Here is a 21,038-nt window from a genome sequence, read left to right on the forward strand (position 1 = left end):
CCCCAGTCCCAGCTGCACCCCATCCTCTTGAGGAGCCCTTCTCAGGCAGACCCCTTCTTGAAAATAGCAGGCTTACTTCCACCTGTGGTTCATGGTTCCAGCCAACCCACTGCCACAACATGGCCCTTGTGATGCCCTCAGGTGTTTAGCCACCTGAAGGATTTCCCTGCATCAGTCATTCAGGGCCACAGGAACGCGATGCTCACACAGCAGCTACTCCCTGCCTGGCGCCAGCCCACTGTACAGATCTGTGCATAAACCTGGCCTGTTCTGTCCCTTCTCTGGAAACAGATCACAGGGTGTCCCCATGAACCCACAGGTGCACCAAGAGGAAGAAGCAGCAACAGGAGGCACCATGGGCATCTGAGCCACCTACTGAGGCACTTGCCTGTGCCCTCTGGACCCATGAACCTTAGCCCATACACACCACGCACTTTTCCCTTGGATGATGGATGCAGTGTGGCCACCCAGTGTCGTGGCTGGGCAGATCAGACAGCAGCCAGCATGTGATGTGCAGCTCAGGTCAGGATGCCCTTGGTGGACCAGAGTCCAGTATGCAGACTTGCCAGGGACACAGTAAGAAGCCAGGAGCTGCTTGCTTGCTTTCTTTTTAAAAGGATTTTATTTATTTATTTGACAGAGAGAGCATGAGCAAGGGGCAGCGGCAGAGTGAGAGGGAGAAGCAGGCTCCCCACTAAGCAGGGAGGCCAACGCAGGACTCGATCCCAGGACCCTGAGATCACGACATGAGCTGAAGGCAGACGCTTAACTGACTGAGCCCCCCAGGTGCCTCAGAAGTTGCTTTCTAAATGGAAGATAGTTACTTGCAAAAAGAGACATATCTTTCCTCCCAAACCCTGAATTTCTCACTGTGATTTTCCTGTTATCTCTTTAAGTCACAGAAGCTTTCCAAGATGTTGGGTCTGTTGGGTCACGTGCCTTTCATTTGAGTCCCTTCCTAATGTAGGATCTCCTCAAAACTGGCAGTCTTGGGGCGCCTGGGTGGCTCAGTCAGTTAAGTGTCTGCCTTCTCTGTCTTTAGCTCAGGTCATGATCCCAGAGTTCTGGGATAAAGTCCTGCATCACGCTCCCTGCTCAGCAGGGAGCCTGCTTCTCCCTCTCCCACTCCTCCTGCTTGTGCCCTCTCCCTCCTCCCATCACTCTCTGTCAAATAAATTTTTTTTAAGATTTTGTTTATTTGACACAGAGAGGGAGCAAGAGAGGAAACAAGCAGGAGGAGTGAGAGAGGGAGAAGCAGGCTTCCCACCAATCAGGGAGCCTGATGCAGGGTTCAATCCCAGGACCCTGGGACCATGACCTGAGCTGAAGGTGGATGTTTAATACTGAGCCACCCAGGCTGCCCCTCAAATAAAATCTTAAAAAACAAAAACAAACAAACAAACAACAATAAAAAAAAAAACCTGGAAGTCTTGTGGGTTTGCACAGAAATGAGTAGGAGTAGCATGTCAAAATTTGCTTCATCTGACCCCCCCACAAATCTCAAGGGACCTTTTCCCCTAAAGGTGTAGCAGATTGTCTCAGAAGGAGTACAGCTGTCCTCCCTGCCCCTCAGTAAGCCGTGGTCTGGAAGCAGATGATCCCTCTTCTGACATATGGTCACTGAACATAGGTCACCAGGCCTATGTCATTCCCCTCCCTTCACCCCAAAAGGTAGACGTTTTGTCATCTCATGTCATCACACAAAAAAGGGTGAGTCCAGCACAATAAGACATTTTGAGAGAGAGATGCACCACATGCACATAAATTTTATCATAGTATCTTATAACTGGTCTGTTTAAGATTTTATTTATTTATTTGACGGAGATCACAAGTAGGCAGAGAGGCAGGCAGAGAGAGGGGGAAGCAGGCTCCCCGCCGAGCAGAGATCCTGATGTGGGGCTTGATCCTAGGATCCTGGGATCATGACCTGAGCCAAAGGCAGAGGCTTTAACCCACTGAGCCACTCAGGTGCCCCAACTGGTCTGTTTTTTATTAGTCATTATGATTCATCTCTTTCTGCCTCTTATGTATAAATCGAACTTTATCATACATATGTATGGACAGGAAAGGCACATGGTACATACAGAGCTTGGTGCTACCACAGTTTCAGACATCCACCGGGGGCTTTGGAAAGTCTCCTCCACCCATACAGGAGGACTACTGTTTGGGGACATTCCCTAGACCTATGGGCCCCTAGGATTTACACCAACATGATAGAGGGCTTGTCGCCCACCCTGTGAAACACACGTGTCTTACTCCTGCATCATCTTGGGTGCTTGCTACCTCTTGTTCACTGTGTCTGGTTTGTTTTTTTTTACGATTTTATTTATTTATTTGACAGACAGAGATCACAACTAGGCAGAGAGGCAGGCAGAGAGAGAGAGGAGGGAAGCAGGCTCCCCGCTGAGCAGAGAGCCCAATGCGGGGCTCGATCCCAGGACCCTGAGATTATGACCTGAGCCCAAGACAGAGGCTTTAACCCACTAAGCCACCCAGGTGCCCCAACTGTGTCTGTTTAAATAATATAAGTCCCTCAGTGAAGTGGAGCAGTGTGATGTCCTATAGAAACTCAGATGATCCAGGTACCTCTGAACTCTGTTACAGGACAATGCAGGAGTGCCAACCTCCTTCGTGGCAGCGGTTCACGTCCATCCAGAGCCATCATCCAAAGAATTCCTGCAAGGCCTGAGCCTTATACCTTTGGCCAGTGCCCAACTCCCCCCACCCCGATCAATGGCTCGCAGTCTTTCTGGTATAGGGGAAGAGTACCGTCTATACCCATGGTTGCACTGCAAGGTCTTTCTCAAATGGACCCAGTCTCTGGGTCCATGAGCTTCCGGGTCGTGAGCAACCCAAGAGGTGCCGATGATCATCCCACTGACTTTACAGAAGAGAGTGAGGCAGTTGGTAGAGGGGAAATGAGTGACAAGGCTACACAATCAGGAAGCAACAAGATCCGGCCTGGTAGCAGAGTTTCACACACCTACAGCTGTAAGCCTTTTTGCTAAACAGTTCCACACCCAGCCTTGCATTTGCCCCTTGAAATATGTGAGACTCCCAGGAAGGTTTCTTAATATCCTGACTCTGGCCTGCATTGCCAAGCCTCTGCCGGCCTCTCCATTCTCAACACCCATCTCTTCCCCCTTCCTTCTCTGCAGCTGAGCCACCTGCTTGCTTTCTGAGCCTCACCTAAGCCAGGAGTGGTCCCACCTCAGGGCCTTTGCACCTGCTCTTCCTCTGCCTGGAATGCCTTTCCCACATGCCTTTCATGACAAGCTCTTTCTTTGCCTTCTGTTCTCAGCCCCCAGGTCACCTCCTCCAGGAAATCGGCCCTGATCCAGTTCACCCACTCACTTTCACATCACCTGGTCTTCACCCTGCCCAGCACCAGCACCTTTTGTGTGTGTGTGCGTGTGTGCATGCTTACATGTTTGATCAGTCTGTCTGTCTCTCTCTCTCTCTCACTTGGGTGTAAGCTCAACAGAAGCTGGGCCTCATTCTTGTTGGTCCTCTGGAGTCCCCCAGCAGCTGGGATGGTGTCTGGCACAGAGCTCAGCCTCAGTGAATATTTGTGGACTAAAAGCAAGATGTTTCACTGACCACCTATGACCCTTGTGTCTTTGTCTACCCTTCCTTCTCCTCTTCTTCCAGAAACACTGCTTTAGGCCATGTACATCTCCAGAGGGCACCATTTCCACAGCAACAAGGGTCTTCATAGGGGAGGAAGAGGTGTTTCCATGGAGCACGACCTATGCAAATACTAGTGATGGCTCTGTTCCCATCTTTCCCCATCTTTCATTCATTTGTTCAATCAGTACTTAGTGAGTACACATTATGTGTCCTACGAGTAGTGTAGACATGGTGGGAATCGTGTCTCTGCCTGTGGGGCAACGTTTACATTTGCAAACATAGAATGTATAAAGATGTCAAAAAGAAACTGTAAGTTACACCGTCTCTCCTCTGCTGCTATTACCCACCCCCACCTTCCTCTTCCTCCTACATGCACTAGTCGGTCCACAGTCACCAGCAAGATTTTTATTCTTCTCTGGTCCTCTCCTCCCCAGCATGCTGGAGCTGGTGTGTACAGGCTTGCAAAAGTCAATGGTTAAATATTTCAAAATGTTGCATGCCAATTGTTAAATGATGGGTAGCTCCAAGTCTAACGGGGCAGGAGTTTTATACCACCGACAAAGGCCCCTGTCACAAGGCATGTTGTGCTGATGCTCTTTTTCCAGGAAGCTGGTTTTCTAGCATATCCTCAGGGAACTGCTTTGTCAAGGAATAACCTGTCTTTGATAGAGACTCACTTTCCATGACCACCCCCCACTCCTCCCCAGAAGGAACTTCAGCTCCCTGGTGGGTTTCCCCAGAGGTGGAAACTCTGGGGCCTGGTCTTGTGCTAGGAGTGGGGGGAAAAGAGGAAGGGAAAACAGGAGGGAGCATTGGGGAATATGGGAATAAAAAGGCAAGCAATTTAAGAAAGTGAAGTAAGAAGCAAGAACCCGTGGTGGACAGAGGTCAGAGCAGGGGGTAACCAGTGTCCACCACACAATGTCCTCACAGGTGGTTGAGCCATATCCCCAGTATCTCCACCTGTGGTCGGAAGGTGGCCAGGCTGCCTTGAAGAAACTGCTTTCCCAAACTACCCTGAAAGAGCGTGGGGGTGGGTACCCCCCAGGTGGGGCTCAGAAGGAAAGGGGGGCCGGGGAGCTGGACCAGTGGGGCCGGCATATTTCTAAGTGCTGGGCATCAGGAGCCTGGACTACTGGGTCCGGGGAAATTGAGGAGACCCGGATTTCCCATCCAGTGAGACTCAGAGGGTGGCCCAGACCTCCTTTATCAAGGCTCTCCCTCCCACCCTTTCCTGGCAAGATATAAAAGGGCAGGGTACCCAGAAGCAAGAGCAGGAGCAAGAGTTCCAGCCTCCCTGACCATGAGCCCTGCCTTGCAGCTGGCTATCCTGGGCACGAGCCTCATGCTGCCCCGTGAGTGGGGACCCCGACCTGGGAGGGCCTTTTCCTGGAGGATGGGCTCAGATGGATTTCTCTTCCCATCTCAGGAGTGCAGGCCCTGATCTGTCAATGGGGGACGCATAAGTCTGTGAGGAGCATATCGGAACTGCCCCTTAAGTGGACGTCTGGCAAGGAGTTATGTGAGGATGGCTGGGGTTGCCAGGACACGCTGATCCTCATCAAGAACGGTGAGCAGGGCCCTGTGGGCCCCAGGCCTGACTCCTACCCTCTCCCAGGAGAGGCATCCTTCCCTGCCCAATCCTACTGTACTCTGTGTAGGGACTCGGAAGACCTGCCCCCCTCAGCCAAGAAGCTGTCTCCTCCTCAGCAGGAATAGCCCCGGGGGTGTCGACTCACCTTTCCAGCCCTTCACCCCAGACCACTTTGCAGACCCTCCTGCTAGGCCTCTGGAGTCCCGATCCCTGCCCCTCCTCCCTCAGATTCAGAAACCCAGCCCCCCACTCCCCCCATCTCTCCTCCCTTAGACCTAGGAGTCGAAATACCCAGCCGCCTCCTCCCAGGACCTGGACCCAGGAGTCCAGGTCCCCAGCCCCCTCCTCCCTCAGACCCAGGAGTCCAGGTCCCCGGCCCCCTCCTCCCTCAGACCCAGGAGTCCAGAGCCTGATTCTCTTTTGGTGCAGGACCCCAAGTGAATGTGGTGATCTCCAAGGGCTGCACCCCAGCGGCGGATCAGGATGTCCTCATCAGGGAGCACAATGCAGGCCCTGGCCTCTCTATCCTCTCTTACACCCATGTGTGCCGGGAGAAAGACAACTGCAACAGCCTGTCCACCAGCCTCCCACTCTGGGCCCTGCCGTCCACCACAGGTATGGGGTGGGAGGAGCTGGGGGAGAGAGGGGGCCGGCAGGCACAGGGGAGCAGCGGGGCTGAGGAGTGAAGTGAACACAGAGGCAGCTTCCACTTAGATTCCTCTGCCCTCCCAACTCCCTGTCCACTCTGTCTGGGGCTCTCTCCCTCACCACCCCTTCTTCTATCGGTCCTGGAGCAGCAAACCACACGATTTCCTGGTGTTCAACTACCTAGCTTAGTCTCAGGCATGGCCCTCACGCAGGGTGTGCTCCTTTCTCCTCCTCCTCCTCCTCTTCCTCCTTTTTCTTCTTCTTCTATTTAGAATTCAATTCACTCATGTTTTATTTAGGGTTTTGGCAGTTCCTCTTCCAAAGTGAAATTAGCCTGTAACTTAAAATTTTTTTTTATTTGAGTCTAGTTGATACACAATGTGACATTAGTTTCAGGTGTGCAAAAGTGATTGGACAACTCTCTGTGTTGTTCATGCTGAGAGGGATGGGGAACCTTCTAGAGGCTCACCACCAGTGTAGCTCCCATATGTCCACACAACCCTGGTACAGTATCATTGACTGTACTGTCCTTGTCTGGTACCCCAAATCAGGTTTGGGGCAACATTTGTGCTTCTCTACTCTTTGGAATAGTTTGTGAACACGAGGGTCTACAGTTCTTGGACTGTTTCTTGGGACCTGTGGGCGAATCCACTGGTTCCTCCTGGGGCACCTCTCCCCCACTGCACCCCATCCTGTCTCCAGGCTCAGGTGTCCCTCAGGGCTTCTCCTATTCCTTGCCCCACCCCTTGCTCTCTCCGTTGCCACCTGTCCCTGATTCCCTGGTGTGCCTGCAAGGGAGGGGCCAAGGAGGGCACATCTATGGGAGACTGGGGAGGTTGTCTCTCGGGATCAGCAAAGCAGGGGGTGGGGGGTGGTGGAGAGCAGGCCCCCATCCAAATCCAGAGCCGTTGCCTCACCTCCCCAGACCCAGGCTCCCTGCAGTGTCCAGTCTGCTTGTCTACAGAAGACTGTGAGTCTGCCACAGAGCTGATGTGCCCGGCCGGGAGCACACATTGCTACCAGGGGGAAATACAGCTCAGGGGAGGTGAGCCAGGACAGGAGGTCCCTGTGGGCCATGGGAAGTGGGGTGCTGAAGCAGTGGGAGGAGGGATCTGAGGACCAAGATCTGGGGCCTGAGGAGGGTGGCCCCCCGGGGGGCGAGGTGGTTCCAGCAGCGTCTCCCTCCCTCCCTTCCATCCACCCCCCGCCCCTGTCCACAGGGAATATCTCCAGCATTCTGAGAGTCCGAGGATGCACGGCCCAAGCAGGCTGCAACCTGCTCAATGGGACTCAGAAAATCGGGCCCATCGAAATGAGTGAGGACTGCAGCCCTAGAGTATCAATGAACAGTGAGTATCTAGTAGCAGTGAGTATCAGCGCACTAGAAGCACCTGGGGTTGGGGGGGGGTGCGCTAGGAGGAGCCTTGAGGAATCTGAAGGTTTATTAAGGTCAGATCTGTGGGCCTTTGGCGGCAGAGTTTAAGGACTAGGAATTTCATGCTGAGAGGGATGGGGAACCTTCTAGAGGCTTCCAAGCAGAGGAGAGACCTGAATGGACTTACCCTCTTACAAGGATTCCCCCTTGGCTGCTGCGGGCGGGGGCAGGAAATCAGGGGAAGCAGGTTGAGTTCCAGCACCTCTGCCCTGGGGGAAGCAGTGGAGACAGGTGGGAAGCCTGCAAGGTCCTGGCAGTGTTTTGCAGATGAAGCCACAGGATTTCCTGATGGGTGCAAACTGAGGCAAAGGCGATTGTCCGGAGTTCCAGCAATAGTTTTCTTGGGCAGCTGCAAGACAGGAGGGGCCGTTGAGCAAGACAGACAAAGGGCGGTTGTGTCATCTGCAGAGCAGGGGTGCAGGAGGGTAGATGAGCAGGCCTCCCTCCTGGGGCCTTTGGTGAAGTTCGCACATTTTGTAGTAGCTGAGGATGGTCAGCACCCGCCCCAGGGAGCGGGAACACCTGTATTCCGAGCTCAACTCTGCCAGTCACCAGGGCTAGGATGTGGGGCAAGCTCCTACACAAGTCCTCTGCCTCTGTTTCCCAACTTGACATTGGGGTGATCATTAAGCCACCTATGCTGGAGGCTGCTGTGAGGAAATGAGGTAACCTGGGTGAGGGGAGTCCCCTGGGAGGCCTACATGAGCTAGTCCATGGAAAGCAGCCACCACAGCCTGGCACATAGTAGATGCTCAGTGTGAACTAGGCGTTTGTGTATTTTGGTCAGGAACATAGGGTTTCTCAGTTCAAAGAAATAAATGGTGGGGGTGCCTGGCTGGTGCAGTGGGTTGAACGTCCAGCTGTTGGCTTTGACTTGGGTGGTGATCTCAGGGTTGTGGGATCCAGCCCCACGTCAGGCTCCACACTCAGCTGTGGAGTCTGCTTGGGTTCCTGTCTCTTCCTCTCCCTCTGCCCCTCTCCCTCCTCTCTCTCAAATAAATAAATGCATATATATACACACACATATATATGTTTAGGGTTGATATATATTTTATAGATTTTTTTATATTTATAGATTATATATTTATATAACATTATATAAAGATATAACTATATGATATCATTAATATAATATAATTAATTATAGTAATTAATAATATAATTATATAATATAAATTATATATTTATATAATATAATATATAATATGATATAACATAATTATATTATACAATTATGTGTTATATAATCATATGTTATATAATATAATATATAATTAATATAATATAAAATATATATTTATATAATAATATTATATATTTATATAATTTTAATAATATTATATATTAATATAATATTAATATAAATATATTTATATAGATTTATAGACTTATAGATCTATATATATTTTAGGTATATATCTATATATAGATACATATATTGATATATATATCTATAGATGTCCATATATATAGTGGCAGACTGACTACCTCCTCCAGATGAGGGCCCTGAGTACCAGAGAGGGCAAGTAGAGTTTAACTTAGGCCAAAGAAGAGCCATTGTGCCTGTCATACCCAAAGGGAGGAGGGGCCTTCCTCAAGGACCCTTGGGAAAGGCTCCTGTAAGTGTTCAGACAAAAACGGGGTAAAGAATGGGGATGGCACCCTGACTTCCAAGGTCCCTTCTAATCTGAGATTGAGGGACTCTGTGGCCAGGTGAGCTGGAGAGTGACCCAAGAATGCAGCCGCCTTCCCACGCATGGGAACCAGAGGGATGGACATGGCTGATTCCCTGGCTTACACAGACCCTTACACACCAACTTCTTCTCCTTAGGTTTTCTGACCTGTCAGCGGGGGGTCACACTGTACAGCGATCAAACCATGTCTCAGATACCCCGTGAGTGGAACACAGATCACTACGAGTTTTGTAACGTTGGGGAGGTGTGTCAGGAGACCCTTCTGCTCGTTGATGTAGGTACGTGGGCTGCATTCGGGGTCCCAAGTGTCCCCACCCTGGTTCCTGTCCCCTGAATTTCCTGCCAGTTTCCCCTGATGCCTCAGATTCTAAGTTCAGGACTTCCTCCTTCTTTTGCCCTCCTTGGTTTGCCCTTCTGGAAACAGGTGAAATGACAGCAGTGCCAGCACCTACCTTGCTGGGCGGTTGTTGTAGTCTGTGCGAGGGAGGGCCAAGAACAGAGCTGGCACAGAGTATAAGCCCACTGAGCTCCCGCCATGTGCCAGGCACTATTTTAGGCACTGCGGACCCCTTGCATCTTCCTTCCTCTGGCTTTACACACCAGTGGGGAAACAAAAAAAAAACAAAACAGAGGAAGATGCGGATGTGAAGCTGAGAGCAACCCTGCCAGGGAAAGGAGGTAGGGAGAATTAGAGGGTTCCCATTTGAAAGTGGGTGCTCCAGGGAGGCTGTCCTGATCAAGTGTTGTATTTGCAGCAGAACTGATTAATGGCAGAGCTGACTCTCGCCCTGGCCTTCCCCCTACCCTCAGTGTGCCCTGTGATCTAGAAACCAGGCACCTGCACTCACTCTCCACCTGCCTGCTGAGCATCAGGGGGTTCCGTCTCCTGCCTCTGATCATCAGAGCCCCACTCCTCCAGCTCAGCTTTTGCTGTCTTGCCCCCCAACCCACAGGACAAAAATCAATCATAGTGGGAAGCAAAGGCTGCAGCAGCAAGGGGAAGACACAGGATGCCCTGACCATCACCGTACACTCGGGCCCCCCCGGAGTGCTGGTGGCCTCCTATGCCCATTTCTGCTCCTCCAACAGGTGCAACAGGGCCAGCAATACCGACGTCCTGTTAAAGTCTCTCCCTCGTCTGGGTATGGAAGCCCAGTGGGTTGGGTGGGACCGGGGACACCAAGAGATGGGGAGACACAGAGACTTTGGGGACCGAGGAGGGTGGCTCCTGCTAGGAGCAGAGCTGTGCACCCCAGCCTTCCCTCTACTTTGCAGCTGCTCCTGCCCCAGGAAACTTGCAGTGTCCCGTCTGTGTGAGTCTCTTTGGATCCTGCCCAGAAAACCCAGAAAATATTATGTGCCCCACTGGCACCACTCATTGTTACAATGGTTACATTAAGATCCAGGAAGGTGAGTGCTGATGGCCGGGTCCCAAGAATGCAAGGTTGGGGGCCTGGATTCACTGGTTCTGGGGTGGGAGGGTACTTGAGGCCCTGACTCAAGGGTTTGAGGGTGGGGTGGCTTGGGGACTCAGATTTCTAGGTGTCTAAGAGAGGAGAGGACTAAACACAGTCTCCCGGTCTGAGGGGGTTGGGGGATTGGGGGTTCCTGGGTCTTGGGGCTTTAGGCATGCTGTCCTTTGAAACCTCTCTGACTCACTCTCTAGGTGGGGTCTACTCCAACTTGTATATTCAGGGCTGTGTGACCCAAGCTTCCAGCTCCTTGCTGAACCATAAACGGAAAATCGGGGTCTTCTCGGTGACTGAGAACTCTGAGGAAGAGCCGGTGACTGAGAATAAGAACCTTATTCTCCAAGATGGAGCGGCCCCTGTGCCCTTACTGGCTTGGGTGGTGGGGCTTGGGCTATCCCTAGCCCTCTGGTGTGAGATACCTCACTGCTGACCCCATTTCCCTATGATTCTTAGCTCCTTGCTGACGCCCTACCCAGCCTTTCTTCTCACCTCATAATCCAAACAGCTTTGGCCACTAAATTATTTCCTTGCCCTCTCTGAGAATCATCATCTGCAGGCACAGCCATATACTTCAATGTCCTGATAACAACATACAGAAGCAACTGGGGAAAGCTGAACTTGACCTCTGGGAGAGATCAGGAGTGGCCACATGTGTCTGATAATAAAGACATCGTCCTTTCCCTGGATGCTGGGGTTTCTCTGTGTGCAGGGGAGGGCAGGACACACTCAGATCTGTTGCAGGGAGAGGAGGAACCTCTCAGGACAAGGAGTCCATCTCAGGACATTCCTTCATTGTTCTGGTGCATGTCCCCATTCCAGCTTAGAGGTAGCAGAGCCTTCAGGATGCTTGGGCCAGAGGTATGTGGATACCACCATGACCTGATGTGGTGGTGTACCACTGATGAGGTTTTCCTCTTAGCTATCAGGGCCCCAGTACAAAGGGGGACTCATCCTACCTGAGAAATTTGACATAGAAAGTTTGCAGTGCCTGAGGCTGATCTCCTTGGGTCTCTGTGATCATCCAAGGCCTGAGAAGGGAGAGGAAAAATCCTCACCATTACTAGAATCTGTAGGGGGAAAGGTGTGTGGGGAGGTTTTCAGAGGGCTGCCTGCTACATGCTCTGATCCCAGGCTGAGAAAGCCACCCAGCCCCATAAGGAAGGAGCTGGGGAGCGAGCACCCCGGTCTTACTCAGTGTCCTTCTTCTGGTCTCCTGTTGGGGTTCCTCTTGACTTGACTTGAACCCAGCTGGAGGGCAGGCAGTCCCATGATGCAGCCCCATAGATCTGCCGCCCATAGTGGGAAACAGGGGGAGAAGGAAGTCCAGTGCCCAGCCCAGTCTACCCTCTTGCTCCTCACATCCACCCCTTCCCCTTGTCCGGATGAAAACTGGAGTCCTCAGTATAAAGGACACACAATTCCCATCTGTTACTTAATCACAGCAACATGGTGTGCTGATGACAGTGAGTCAGAGGCTCAAGGCAGTAGACAGCCAGTTCTTGATATGCACTGTGAAAGGAAGATGGGGACAGGAAATAATGTAAAAACCAAGCTGCAAAGTTCCTTGTGTGGAAGGGTGCTCCTTTCTCCACCCATTCCATATTGGCTTACTACCTGCCAACACCTAGTTTAAGAAAATTGTCATGGGACAGAAATCTTCATTCCTAGGAGGTGTGGGTATTTGATGATATTTATTGAGTGTCTGCTGTTTTCCATGGAGCAGGGCCACTGGCCTTGGAAATATGAAGATGTACCCCTGACGTGTCACCTGGCTTCCAAACATAGTCCTCCCTGACCCAGTGACCCAACCCCCTTCGGCGGTCACATTCCATCTGGCCATCAGCAGAATGCCCCTCCTCTTCAACGTGTGGAGAAGCACAAAATGTCTGGGCTGTAGGCATGGCTTCCAGTTGATTAGAGCTGCAAGGGGTTCCTCACCTACCCCAATCCCAAGAAGCAAGAATTCTTTAAGTGGGCTCTCGGTGGGAGTATGCAGTTGTGGGAGTCGCTCTCCCTTATTCACCTCTTGTCTCATGGACCTCCTGCATTCTGGCTGTGGGGGATGTGACACAATAGACTGACTGCTGGTCTGAGATGTACATTCCTGATGGATGCCAGGGTACCCTCTCTCACTGGTGCCCTCGTAAGCCTTCAAGGGCCTTTCCATCACTCCAATAAGCCAACTGTCTCTGTGTCGTGGAGCACCTGGGAAGATCACTGAGCTCCATGGCTATGAGTTAATGACCTCACCACCTCATGGGATATCATGGCACTAGAAAAGACATTTTCTGAGTTTCCAAATGGCAGTGTTGACAGAAGCATTGGGTATACAAGGAGGGTGAATAGGAACCCATAGTATGTGTCTAACCCTGTGAGGCTAAAGCTCAGTCCTATCCATGACAGGACTATAGAACGCTATAGAATGGCACCATGATGGGATTAGCACTGGCCTCTGCCTCTGTTGGTTTGGGCACCAAGTACAGTCAACGGCCAGGTTGGCCTTGTGGAGAGTTAGCCTATATGTTGTAAACACTTAGAGCTTCCACACCTGCTATAGGGCTATAGAACCGCACCATGATGGGATTAGCATTGGCCTCTGCCTCTGTTGGTTTGGGCACCAAGTACAGTCAATGGCCAGGTTGGCCTTGCGGAGAGTTAGCCTATTTGTTGTAAACACTTTGAGCTTCCACACCTGTTCACATGGCCATTCCTCAGTGCCTGCATTCTGGTGGGCATGAGTGGGAGCCACAAACATCTTCACGTTCTGTGCCTAACCCCTGAGGACCAGCCACACCCTCCCTGTCTTCATTTTATACTTTCATTCTTTTCTTTTTTTTTCTTTCTACTTTTATTCTTTCCAAGTCCTTGAACAGTGGCTCATATGGGGTACATATGCATAAGCGGACCTAAGGACATCTCTCTTTTCCGCAAGGTGGTACTCTGAAGTTTCACCACCTGAAGGATTTCCCTGCATTGCTTTTTCAGGGCCACATGGGTGCAGTCCTAACCAGCATCTGCCTGCTGCCTGGTGCCAGCCCATCATACTGATCAGTCCATACACCTGGCCTGTTGTTTCCTTTCTCTGTAAACAGATCACAGGGAAGCTCATAGGTGTAAGTGGAGAGAGATGCACCAGGAGCAGGTGCCATGGGCATCCCAGCCATCTGCTGAGGCATACCCCTGTCTCTTCTATCCCTGCTTGAATCTAACCCCATACATTTCTTTTCCGTGAATGGTGGCTGCTGCTGTGCATGCCCAGTGTCATGGTTTGCTAGTTTGCACCCAGTATGTGATGTGCAGTTCGGGACACAATGTCCTTGGTGTTTCTGGCCAGGTGACTTTGTCAGTTTGGCCTTCTACAACAAAATACCATGGCTTATCAGTAAGTGAAGTTTATTTCTTACAGTTTTGGAGGCTGGGAGTCCAAGATCAGGATGCTGTCTTGTGGGCTGCAGACAGCAGACTTCTCACTGTGCCTTCACATGGCCAAAGGAAAGGTAAGCAGCTCTGGCTGCTTCCTATAAGGGGGATCTAATGGTTGATTTTTATCTTCAGAGATGACCACATAGCTAGTAAAATGTTATTTCTGGGTGCTTCTGTGAGGCTGTTTCCAGAAGAGAATAGCATTTGAATTGGTACACTGGGCAAAGATGGCCTGCACCAATCCAGTAGACCTCTTCCAACCCTTTGAGGGCCTAAATAGAACAAAAAGGTGGAGGAAGGAGGGACTTGCCCTCTGCTTGAGCTGGATCATCTGTCTTCTCCTGCCCTTGGACATCAGCCCTCTCGTTCTCTGGACTTCAGATTTGGACTGGGATTTATGTCACTGGCTCCCTAGTTCTTAGGCCTGAAGAATGATACCACCTTGGGGTGCATGGGTGGCTCCACTGGTTAAGCATCTGGCCTTGATTTCACCTCAGGGCATGATCTCAGGCTTGTGAGTTGAGCCCCATATCAGGCTCCATGCTGAGCATGGAGCCTGCTTGAGATTCTCTCTCTCTCTCCTTCTCCCTCTGCCCCTCCACCCCATTCACTCACATACTCAGAAAGAAAGAAAGAAAGAAAGAAAGAAAGAAAGAAAGAAAGAAAGAAAGAAAGAAAAGAAAAGAATGACATCACCTGCCTCCCTGGGTCTCCAGCTTGCAGACAGCAGATCATGGGAGTTCTTAGCCTCCATAATCGCATGAACCAATTCCTCATCATAAATCTCTCTATGTATATCGATATACATCCTATTGGTCCTGTCTTTTTGGAGAACCCTGACTACCACAGGCACTAATCCCATTCACGAGAACTCCACCCTATGACCTAATTACCTCCCAAAGTCCAAGCATCAACCATCACACTGGGATTAGGGTTTCAACATACAAATTTTGGGGTGGGACAAAAATTTAATCCAGTGCACCTGGCATCCAGATTGACCCAGGCCCAGTGACAAGCCAGAATACCATTTCCAAATCAATATCTGCACAGGGAGACATGGATTTTCTCTAAAACCTGGAGTTCTGCACTGTGATTCTCCTATTGGAGATTGTAAGATACTGCATAAAAAGTATTCTGGGTTTGAAACAGATGCTCTCACTGTCATTAATTCCTAAATATAATCACCCAGGAGTTATTTTAGAAGATTTTGATATTTCCAACTGGAAGACTTTGGTGGAAGAAGGCTAGGGTTAATTTCTAGCATAATTCTTTTGGGTTTTTAATGGTTTGTCCTTTTTATGTTATGGCTATTTCCTCTATGGCCTATCATTTACTGCCCTGACAATTTTGATATTCAATTTTGATATTCAAATGTATCTGCACTTAAAAACCATGCAGTTCTCCTTCTTTTAGCTCCAGCATGAGGATTAGTCAAGTCTGATTTCCCCTTACAGGAAGTAAGGTTTTTGCCCAATTTTATTTATGAAACCAGTTATAAGATTTAAAAATTGAATTCAAGTAACTTATCCATTGCAAAAAAAAAAAAAAATCAACTGTGGGCTACTCCAGAAGACAAAGAAATTGGAATTTAGATTTTACTTATTTGCAGAGACTTGGGCCAGATTATGTTCATTTGCTTTCTAAACTATTGCTAAATTATTCATGTTGGGTCTAAAGTCAATTTCAATCAACAAAGAACTAACTTTTTTTTTTTAAGATTTTGTTTGTTTATTTGACAGACAGAGATCACAAGTAGGCAGAGAGGCAGGCAGAGAGAGGAGGAAGCAGGCCCCCTGCTGAGCAGAGAGCCTGATGCGGGGCTCAATCCCAGGACCCTGGGATCATGACCCGAGCCAAAGGCAGAGGCTTTAACCCACTGAGCCACCCAGGCGCCCCAAGAACCAACTTTTAAAGCTGTTTAAATTCTGCGGGCATGAGTTGCAAAAGTGAGGGTGAGGGAGACAATTTTTCTTAACCCCTTTCTTGTCTCAAGTGAGGGAGAAAGAGAAGAAAAGGGAGAAAGAAAAATGAAATATAGGAGCAAAAGAAACTTACAGAATGGAGAAGGAGAAACAGAGTAGGAAGAGATGGAGTGAAGTTCAGGTTTATATTATCTGAGGATTGGCCTCTGTCCTCTGGACACTGACCTCTAATCTGATCACAAGCTCCCGCCCCACCCAAGCCCACATTCTGACCATGAATATCTTCTCATAACCTGTTCCTGACTCTGACCAGGCTGAGCCCTGACCCTGAACCTTCACTGTTATTTTTTCTGTAGACTTGAACTTCATAGAAACTAAGATGGCCACTTCCCTAAGAGATTCCCCAAGATGGTGCTTCTCAGGGTAATGGTGGCTGAGGTAGTCTTGTGCCCTGCCAGCCTTCCACTCCCCCATCTGTGTTGGCTGTGTCCCCATCTTACACATCCTCTGAAGCCAATCATTGGGGGGAAAAATCACTTCATTGATTTTGCATTCCTTGTTCTGCCTGTTCTCTTCTCAGACAAGCATCTTCCATTGTCTGGATACATTTCTTCCTTCCACTCACCCATCTGTCTCTCTATCTTCACCTTCTGCTAAAGTTGCTTTTACCAAGGTCATCACATCCTGCCAGGTGCTCCTCAGGCTAGTTTTGTAGCATTTGACAGGACACACCACTTCTTTCCTGCAGTCACCCCTGAAAGGGTAAATACAAATTGAGAAAGAAAGAAAAATGAGTTTTCTCTGGAGCAAAAAGAGAGAGAGACCCCTGCCCTCCTTTCAGGAGTATTTTCTTTAGGAAATACGTAGTTGTAAGTAAATGCTTTCTCTGTCGCTTCAAGATGTATGTACATCTTGAAAATATCCAAATAGGACTCTTGCTCCCTTTACAACTCAGGGATGTTTTTCTCAAGGACATGGGACCCTTCTCTTTGAAACAGAATCATCAAGAAAGATAGTACCCCCAGATTATCTCCCAGTTTCTGGGCAAGGATAGGAGCCTAACTGAGGTGGGGTACCTCATTCCAACTTTGCAGAACTATCTCCAGTCATAAAGATATGAGAAGTTGAGGGGCATCTGGGTGGCTCAGTTGGTTAAGCATCTTACTTTGGCTCAGGTCATAATCTCAGAAACCTAGGATCAGGTCATTATCTCAGGATCGTGGGATTAAGCCCTGCATCACCTCCCTGCTTAGTGGGGAGACTGCATCTTCCTCTTCCTCTACCCCTCCCCTGCTCATGTTCCCTCTCTCTCGAAAGGTCTTTAAAAAAAGATATGAGAAGTTTATTTTTCCTTCAGATAAAACCGGTTAACAGATGGTCATTCCAATTACCAGGCTAATTTAGGATGAACTATGCGTGACAAAGGTGCTGTCAAGTCCTCTCACTTGAGGACTAGATAGTGTTCAGACCGAGAAGATGTATATAATAAGTCCTAACTGCCTGGCTACTTAGTAAGGGGATGAGCTTTCTCTCTGTCTGTGCAATTTCTTAGTGGGTTGCCTGTGGTGCACATCACATTCTTCTTTAATGCTTATTCAAAAATAAAACTCTTTTTTTTTCTCTTCCACCTTGTGGAGAGGTTTTCTTGTTTGAGGAAGACTTTATTTTAGTTGTGTTTTCTCTCCCCCGCTTTTTATTGACTATATTTGACCTATTAACATTGTATAAATTCAAGATGTAGACTCTACTACTAACTTGATTCATTTAAATATTGTAATATGATTACCATTGTAGTGGTATTTGGCACCTTGATCACATTACATAATTATCCTTTCTTTTTTTTTTTCCAATTTATTTATTTTCAGAAAAACATTATTCATTATTTTTTCACCACACCTAGTGCTCCATGCAAGCCGTGCCCTCTATAATACCCACCACCTGGTACCCCAACCCCCCCCCCACTTCAAACCCCTCAGACTGTTTTTCAGAGGTCCTTTCTTTTTAGTGGTTGAAATAATTAAGTTCTAGTCTCTAATCAAGGGGCCAAGCATCAGGAGTCATTTGCACTTCCTTTTCTGTGAACTCCCTTCTTTCTTATTCATTTCCTTGTTTACCTAATTCTTCTCTGTCCTTCAAGGAATCAAGCATTCTCTCCCCTCCAGGTCTTTCCCCATGGAATTCTTTCTCCCAACATCATAGCTGATCCCTTTCTAGACTCAGTTGCAACATCACCCCCTCCAGGAAGCCCGTCAGATGTTTCCAGACTGGATTAACCCTTGACTGGTTGCCCATTGTTTGGGTTTCCATATGCTTACATATTCTATGTGTGCACGTGTGTCTGTATCATGCCACATGGGTCTGGATTGTAAATATTCCAGAATATTTACAATATGGAAATGGGTAGAATGTCTGACTGTGAATGAGGGAATGCACCCCATGGCCCTAAGCTGCACTGCAGAAAAGAAGTTGAGCTCACAGCCTGGATCCCAAGCCATCATTCCCTGGCCTTTGTGACCAGATGAGCTGCAGTTTCCACACTGTAGTTACAGGACAGAGACACTCACCTCAAAGAGTCCTAGTGACGCTTTGGTGGGTGCTCCCACTTAGTGCTCCCTCAGTTATCCTAACAGTAACCATGATCTCTGATGACTCACTGTTCATTACCAGGAGAGTTGTTACTTAAAACAGCCAATGCTAATTGAGAGGAACAAGCAGACTCCTCACTGAATGTGAACCCAATGTGGGGCTCAATCCCTTGACCTCAGATCATGACCTGAACCAAAATCGAGTCAGCAGCTTAGGAAATTGAGCTACCCTGGTGCCCCCAAAAGAAAATTATATTAAGATATCATAAGGAAGAAAAAATACATTTGCAGGGGCGCCTGGGTGGCTCAGTGGGTTAAGCTGCTGGCTTCGGCTCAGGTCATGATCTCAGGGTCCTGGGATTGAGTCCCCTCTCTCTGTCAATTAAATAAATAAAATCTTTAAAAAAAATACATTTGCAGCACATAAAAGTAGATCTGCATGGTTCAAGAGTCAGTTGTATTTATATGCACAGGAGTTGACAAAGAAGTGAAATTTGAAGCAATTAGACTCAGGGGCTTCTATAAGGCATGATAAATCTTGAAGAAGCAACCAACAAATAAATGGGGATAAGAATGGACAATAGGGTTGTTGTAGGGAGGTCTGTTCATGCAGACTTGTCTCAGTGCTGACTCCCTGTCGCAGGTGGAATGTACGTTGCTCTTCTCTTTCTGGAGCAGGATGGGGACACAACTTCCCAGGGGAAACTTATGCCCTGCTTTTAAGGCAGATAAAGGGGAGGATGGATAACTCATCCTACGTGTGCTGATTCTAAGTTGGCCTCTGCTCAAAATAATCTTTATGCTGAAGTGGCATTTCGGTTGGGGCGGGGGGGTGTCGCATATCCTGATCCTCTTCAGGCCATGGAAAGGTCCATCTTTTCCAATACACGTGGTGGTAGTAAAGTCTATGACACTGTTAGATAGGTTTCTGATTTAAATGTAGAATCTAGGACTCCGTGTCTCTTCAAGAACCACTGATTAATTCACTTATAGTTTCCTGCAGTCAAATGCTCTACCATTGAGCTATACCCCTACTTATTGTTTCCTAGGCCCCTCCTCTGTGCCAATCTCCAGATAAGAATGCCATCTATCCCTGGCCTCTTGGGACTCCTGGTTGCAAGAACACACATCCAGGGCAGGATACTCAGGCCTGTGAAAGCTGGAGTGACTTTGTAGGAGGTTGATTTGGCTAGACTGAACTACATCTCCCAGAATTCCCTTCCCTGGAGGTTTCCCTCAAGGCTGGGCCACAGGAGACCTTTTTGCCGGAAATGGCCACCATCTTGCAGTTTCACCTGGAAGATCCAGGCGGGCATTTGTGCGGCTCTCCCCAGTTGTTGCTTTTCTGCTGGTTTGCCTTGCCCTACACCTTCTTTCAGCTCCTCCAACTCCTAGTCCAGGTGTGTGTTTAGCTCTGTGACAAAGGACGCCAGCTTCGCCTGCAGGACACCCACACCACCAAGACAGAGGCAGCAGGAATGACACAGACTCCCATATATCCTGATGGCTCTGCCTTATGCTCAAGGGTTCCATCTTCCCTTCTTATCCCCAGTCTGGAGGCCAGGTTATACCAGGTGGGGTGACTACTCAGGAATCACAGTTGTCATGGATTCTGTTCCTGTAGTACTTTCCTGCCTAGTGTGATACAGTGTTTTTGGTTCATTCTCATTAGGACTCTTTATTTGGGTCAGACTTCATTCTGTTTGAGTGCGTTAGTCAGGAGCACAGACATGACCATTATAGAATGCCATGGCTCCTGAAAAGGATGAGGAAGAGGCTGTATCTCCCGCACCCAAGGGTAAGGAGGGGATGCCCACATGGGAGGGCCATTAGAGGCCGGTCTCCTTCTTGGATTCCTGCCACTCAGACTGGGAAGTTATCTGCTGGAGCTCAGTTTTCCCTTCTACTGACTGATTCGCATCAGAATGCAAACATGCTACCAGTTCTCTCATCCTATTAAAAAAATATACCCTGTCTTGATTCCACTCCTTCCTAAACCTTCCACCCCTTTTTAGTAAAACTCCTTGAAGGGAGCCTCCATGTTACTAAAGCTGATGTCTAATTCTGAGCGTTCATCTTAACCTGAATTACACCGGCATGTGTTTGCCTGCCAGCACGCTTGGCTTTCCTCCTGCCTCTCCAGTGGCCCTGTGAAGAACAAACGTTTTGTCATGTTTATCATCTTCCCACTCTCTAGATGCTGGAGAGCCCTGAGGCTCAGTTCTCCACCCTCTCTTCTTTATTACCCAGCCCCACCTGCACTCCATGCTGCTGGCCCATCTTAAGGCTTTACAATACTACCTACCTACAATACTACCTGCATTTCCACATTTCTCTCTCCAGCCAGTACCTCTCCAACCTCATATATCCAAATACCTATTTATCATCAATGTTTGGATGTCCAATAAGCTCAAATTTAACATACCCAAAGCTACCCCTCCTCGCCTTCCCCAACCTACACCCCAAGTGTGTTCCTCTTGCTGTCTTCTTCATTTCCAGATAAATGGCAACTTACTTCCTCCAGCTACTTAGGCCAACGGTCTTGGAGTCATCCCTACTCTTGTTTCTCTTGCATTTTACATATAATCTGCAAGAAAATCCTATTTGACTCCCATCTTCAATGTATACCCAGAAT

At 48.8% G+C, this 21,038-nt stretch overlaps 1 protein-coding gene across 1 annotated transcript in view; it reads left to right on the forward strand.

Annotated features, from left to right (window-relative positions):
- The window catches only part of CD177 (CD177 molecule), a 39,031-nt gene extending 27,878 nt beyond the window's left edge, over positions 1-11,153 (forward strand). Inside the window, exons 3-10 of the mRNA XM_044257239.1 lie at positions 5,060-5,200; positions 5,654-5,839; positions 6,798-6,917; positions 7,093-7,221; positions 9,139-9,279; positions 9,955-10,143; positions 10,277-10,411; positions 10,668-11,153. Coding sequence (XP_044113174.1) covers positions 5,060-5,200; positions 5,654-5,839; positions 6,798-6,917; positions 7,093-7,221; positions 9,139-9,279; positions 9,955-10,143; positions 10,277-10,411; positions 10,668-10,903 — 1,277 coding nt within the window. The 3' untranslated portion in view covers positions 10,904-11,153. The remainder of the gene's footprint in view (positions 1-5,059; positions 5,201-5,653; positions 5,840-6,797; positions 6,918-7,092; positions 7,222-9,138; positions 9,280-9,954; positions 10,144-10,276; positions 10,412-10,667) is intronic.
- Positions 11,154-21,038: the final 9,885 nt, after the last annotated feature.

This window comes from Neovison vison, chromosome 7 (assembly GCF_020171115.1).
Source record: "Neovison vison isolate M4711 chromosome 7, ASM_NN_V1, whole genome shotgun sequence".
NCBI lineage: Eukaryota > Metazoa > Chordata > Mammalia > Carnivora > Mustelidae > Neogale > Neogale vison.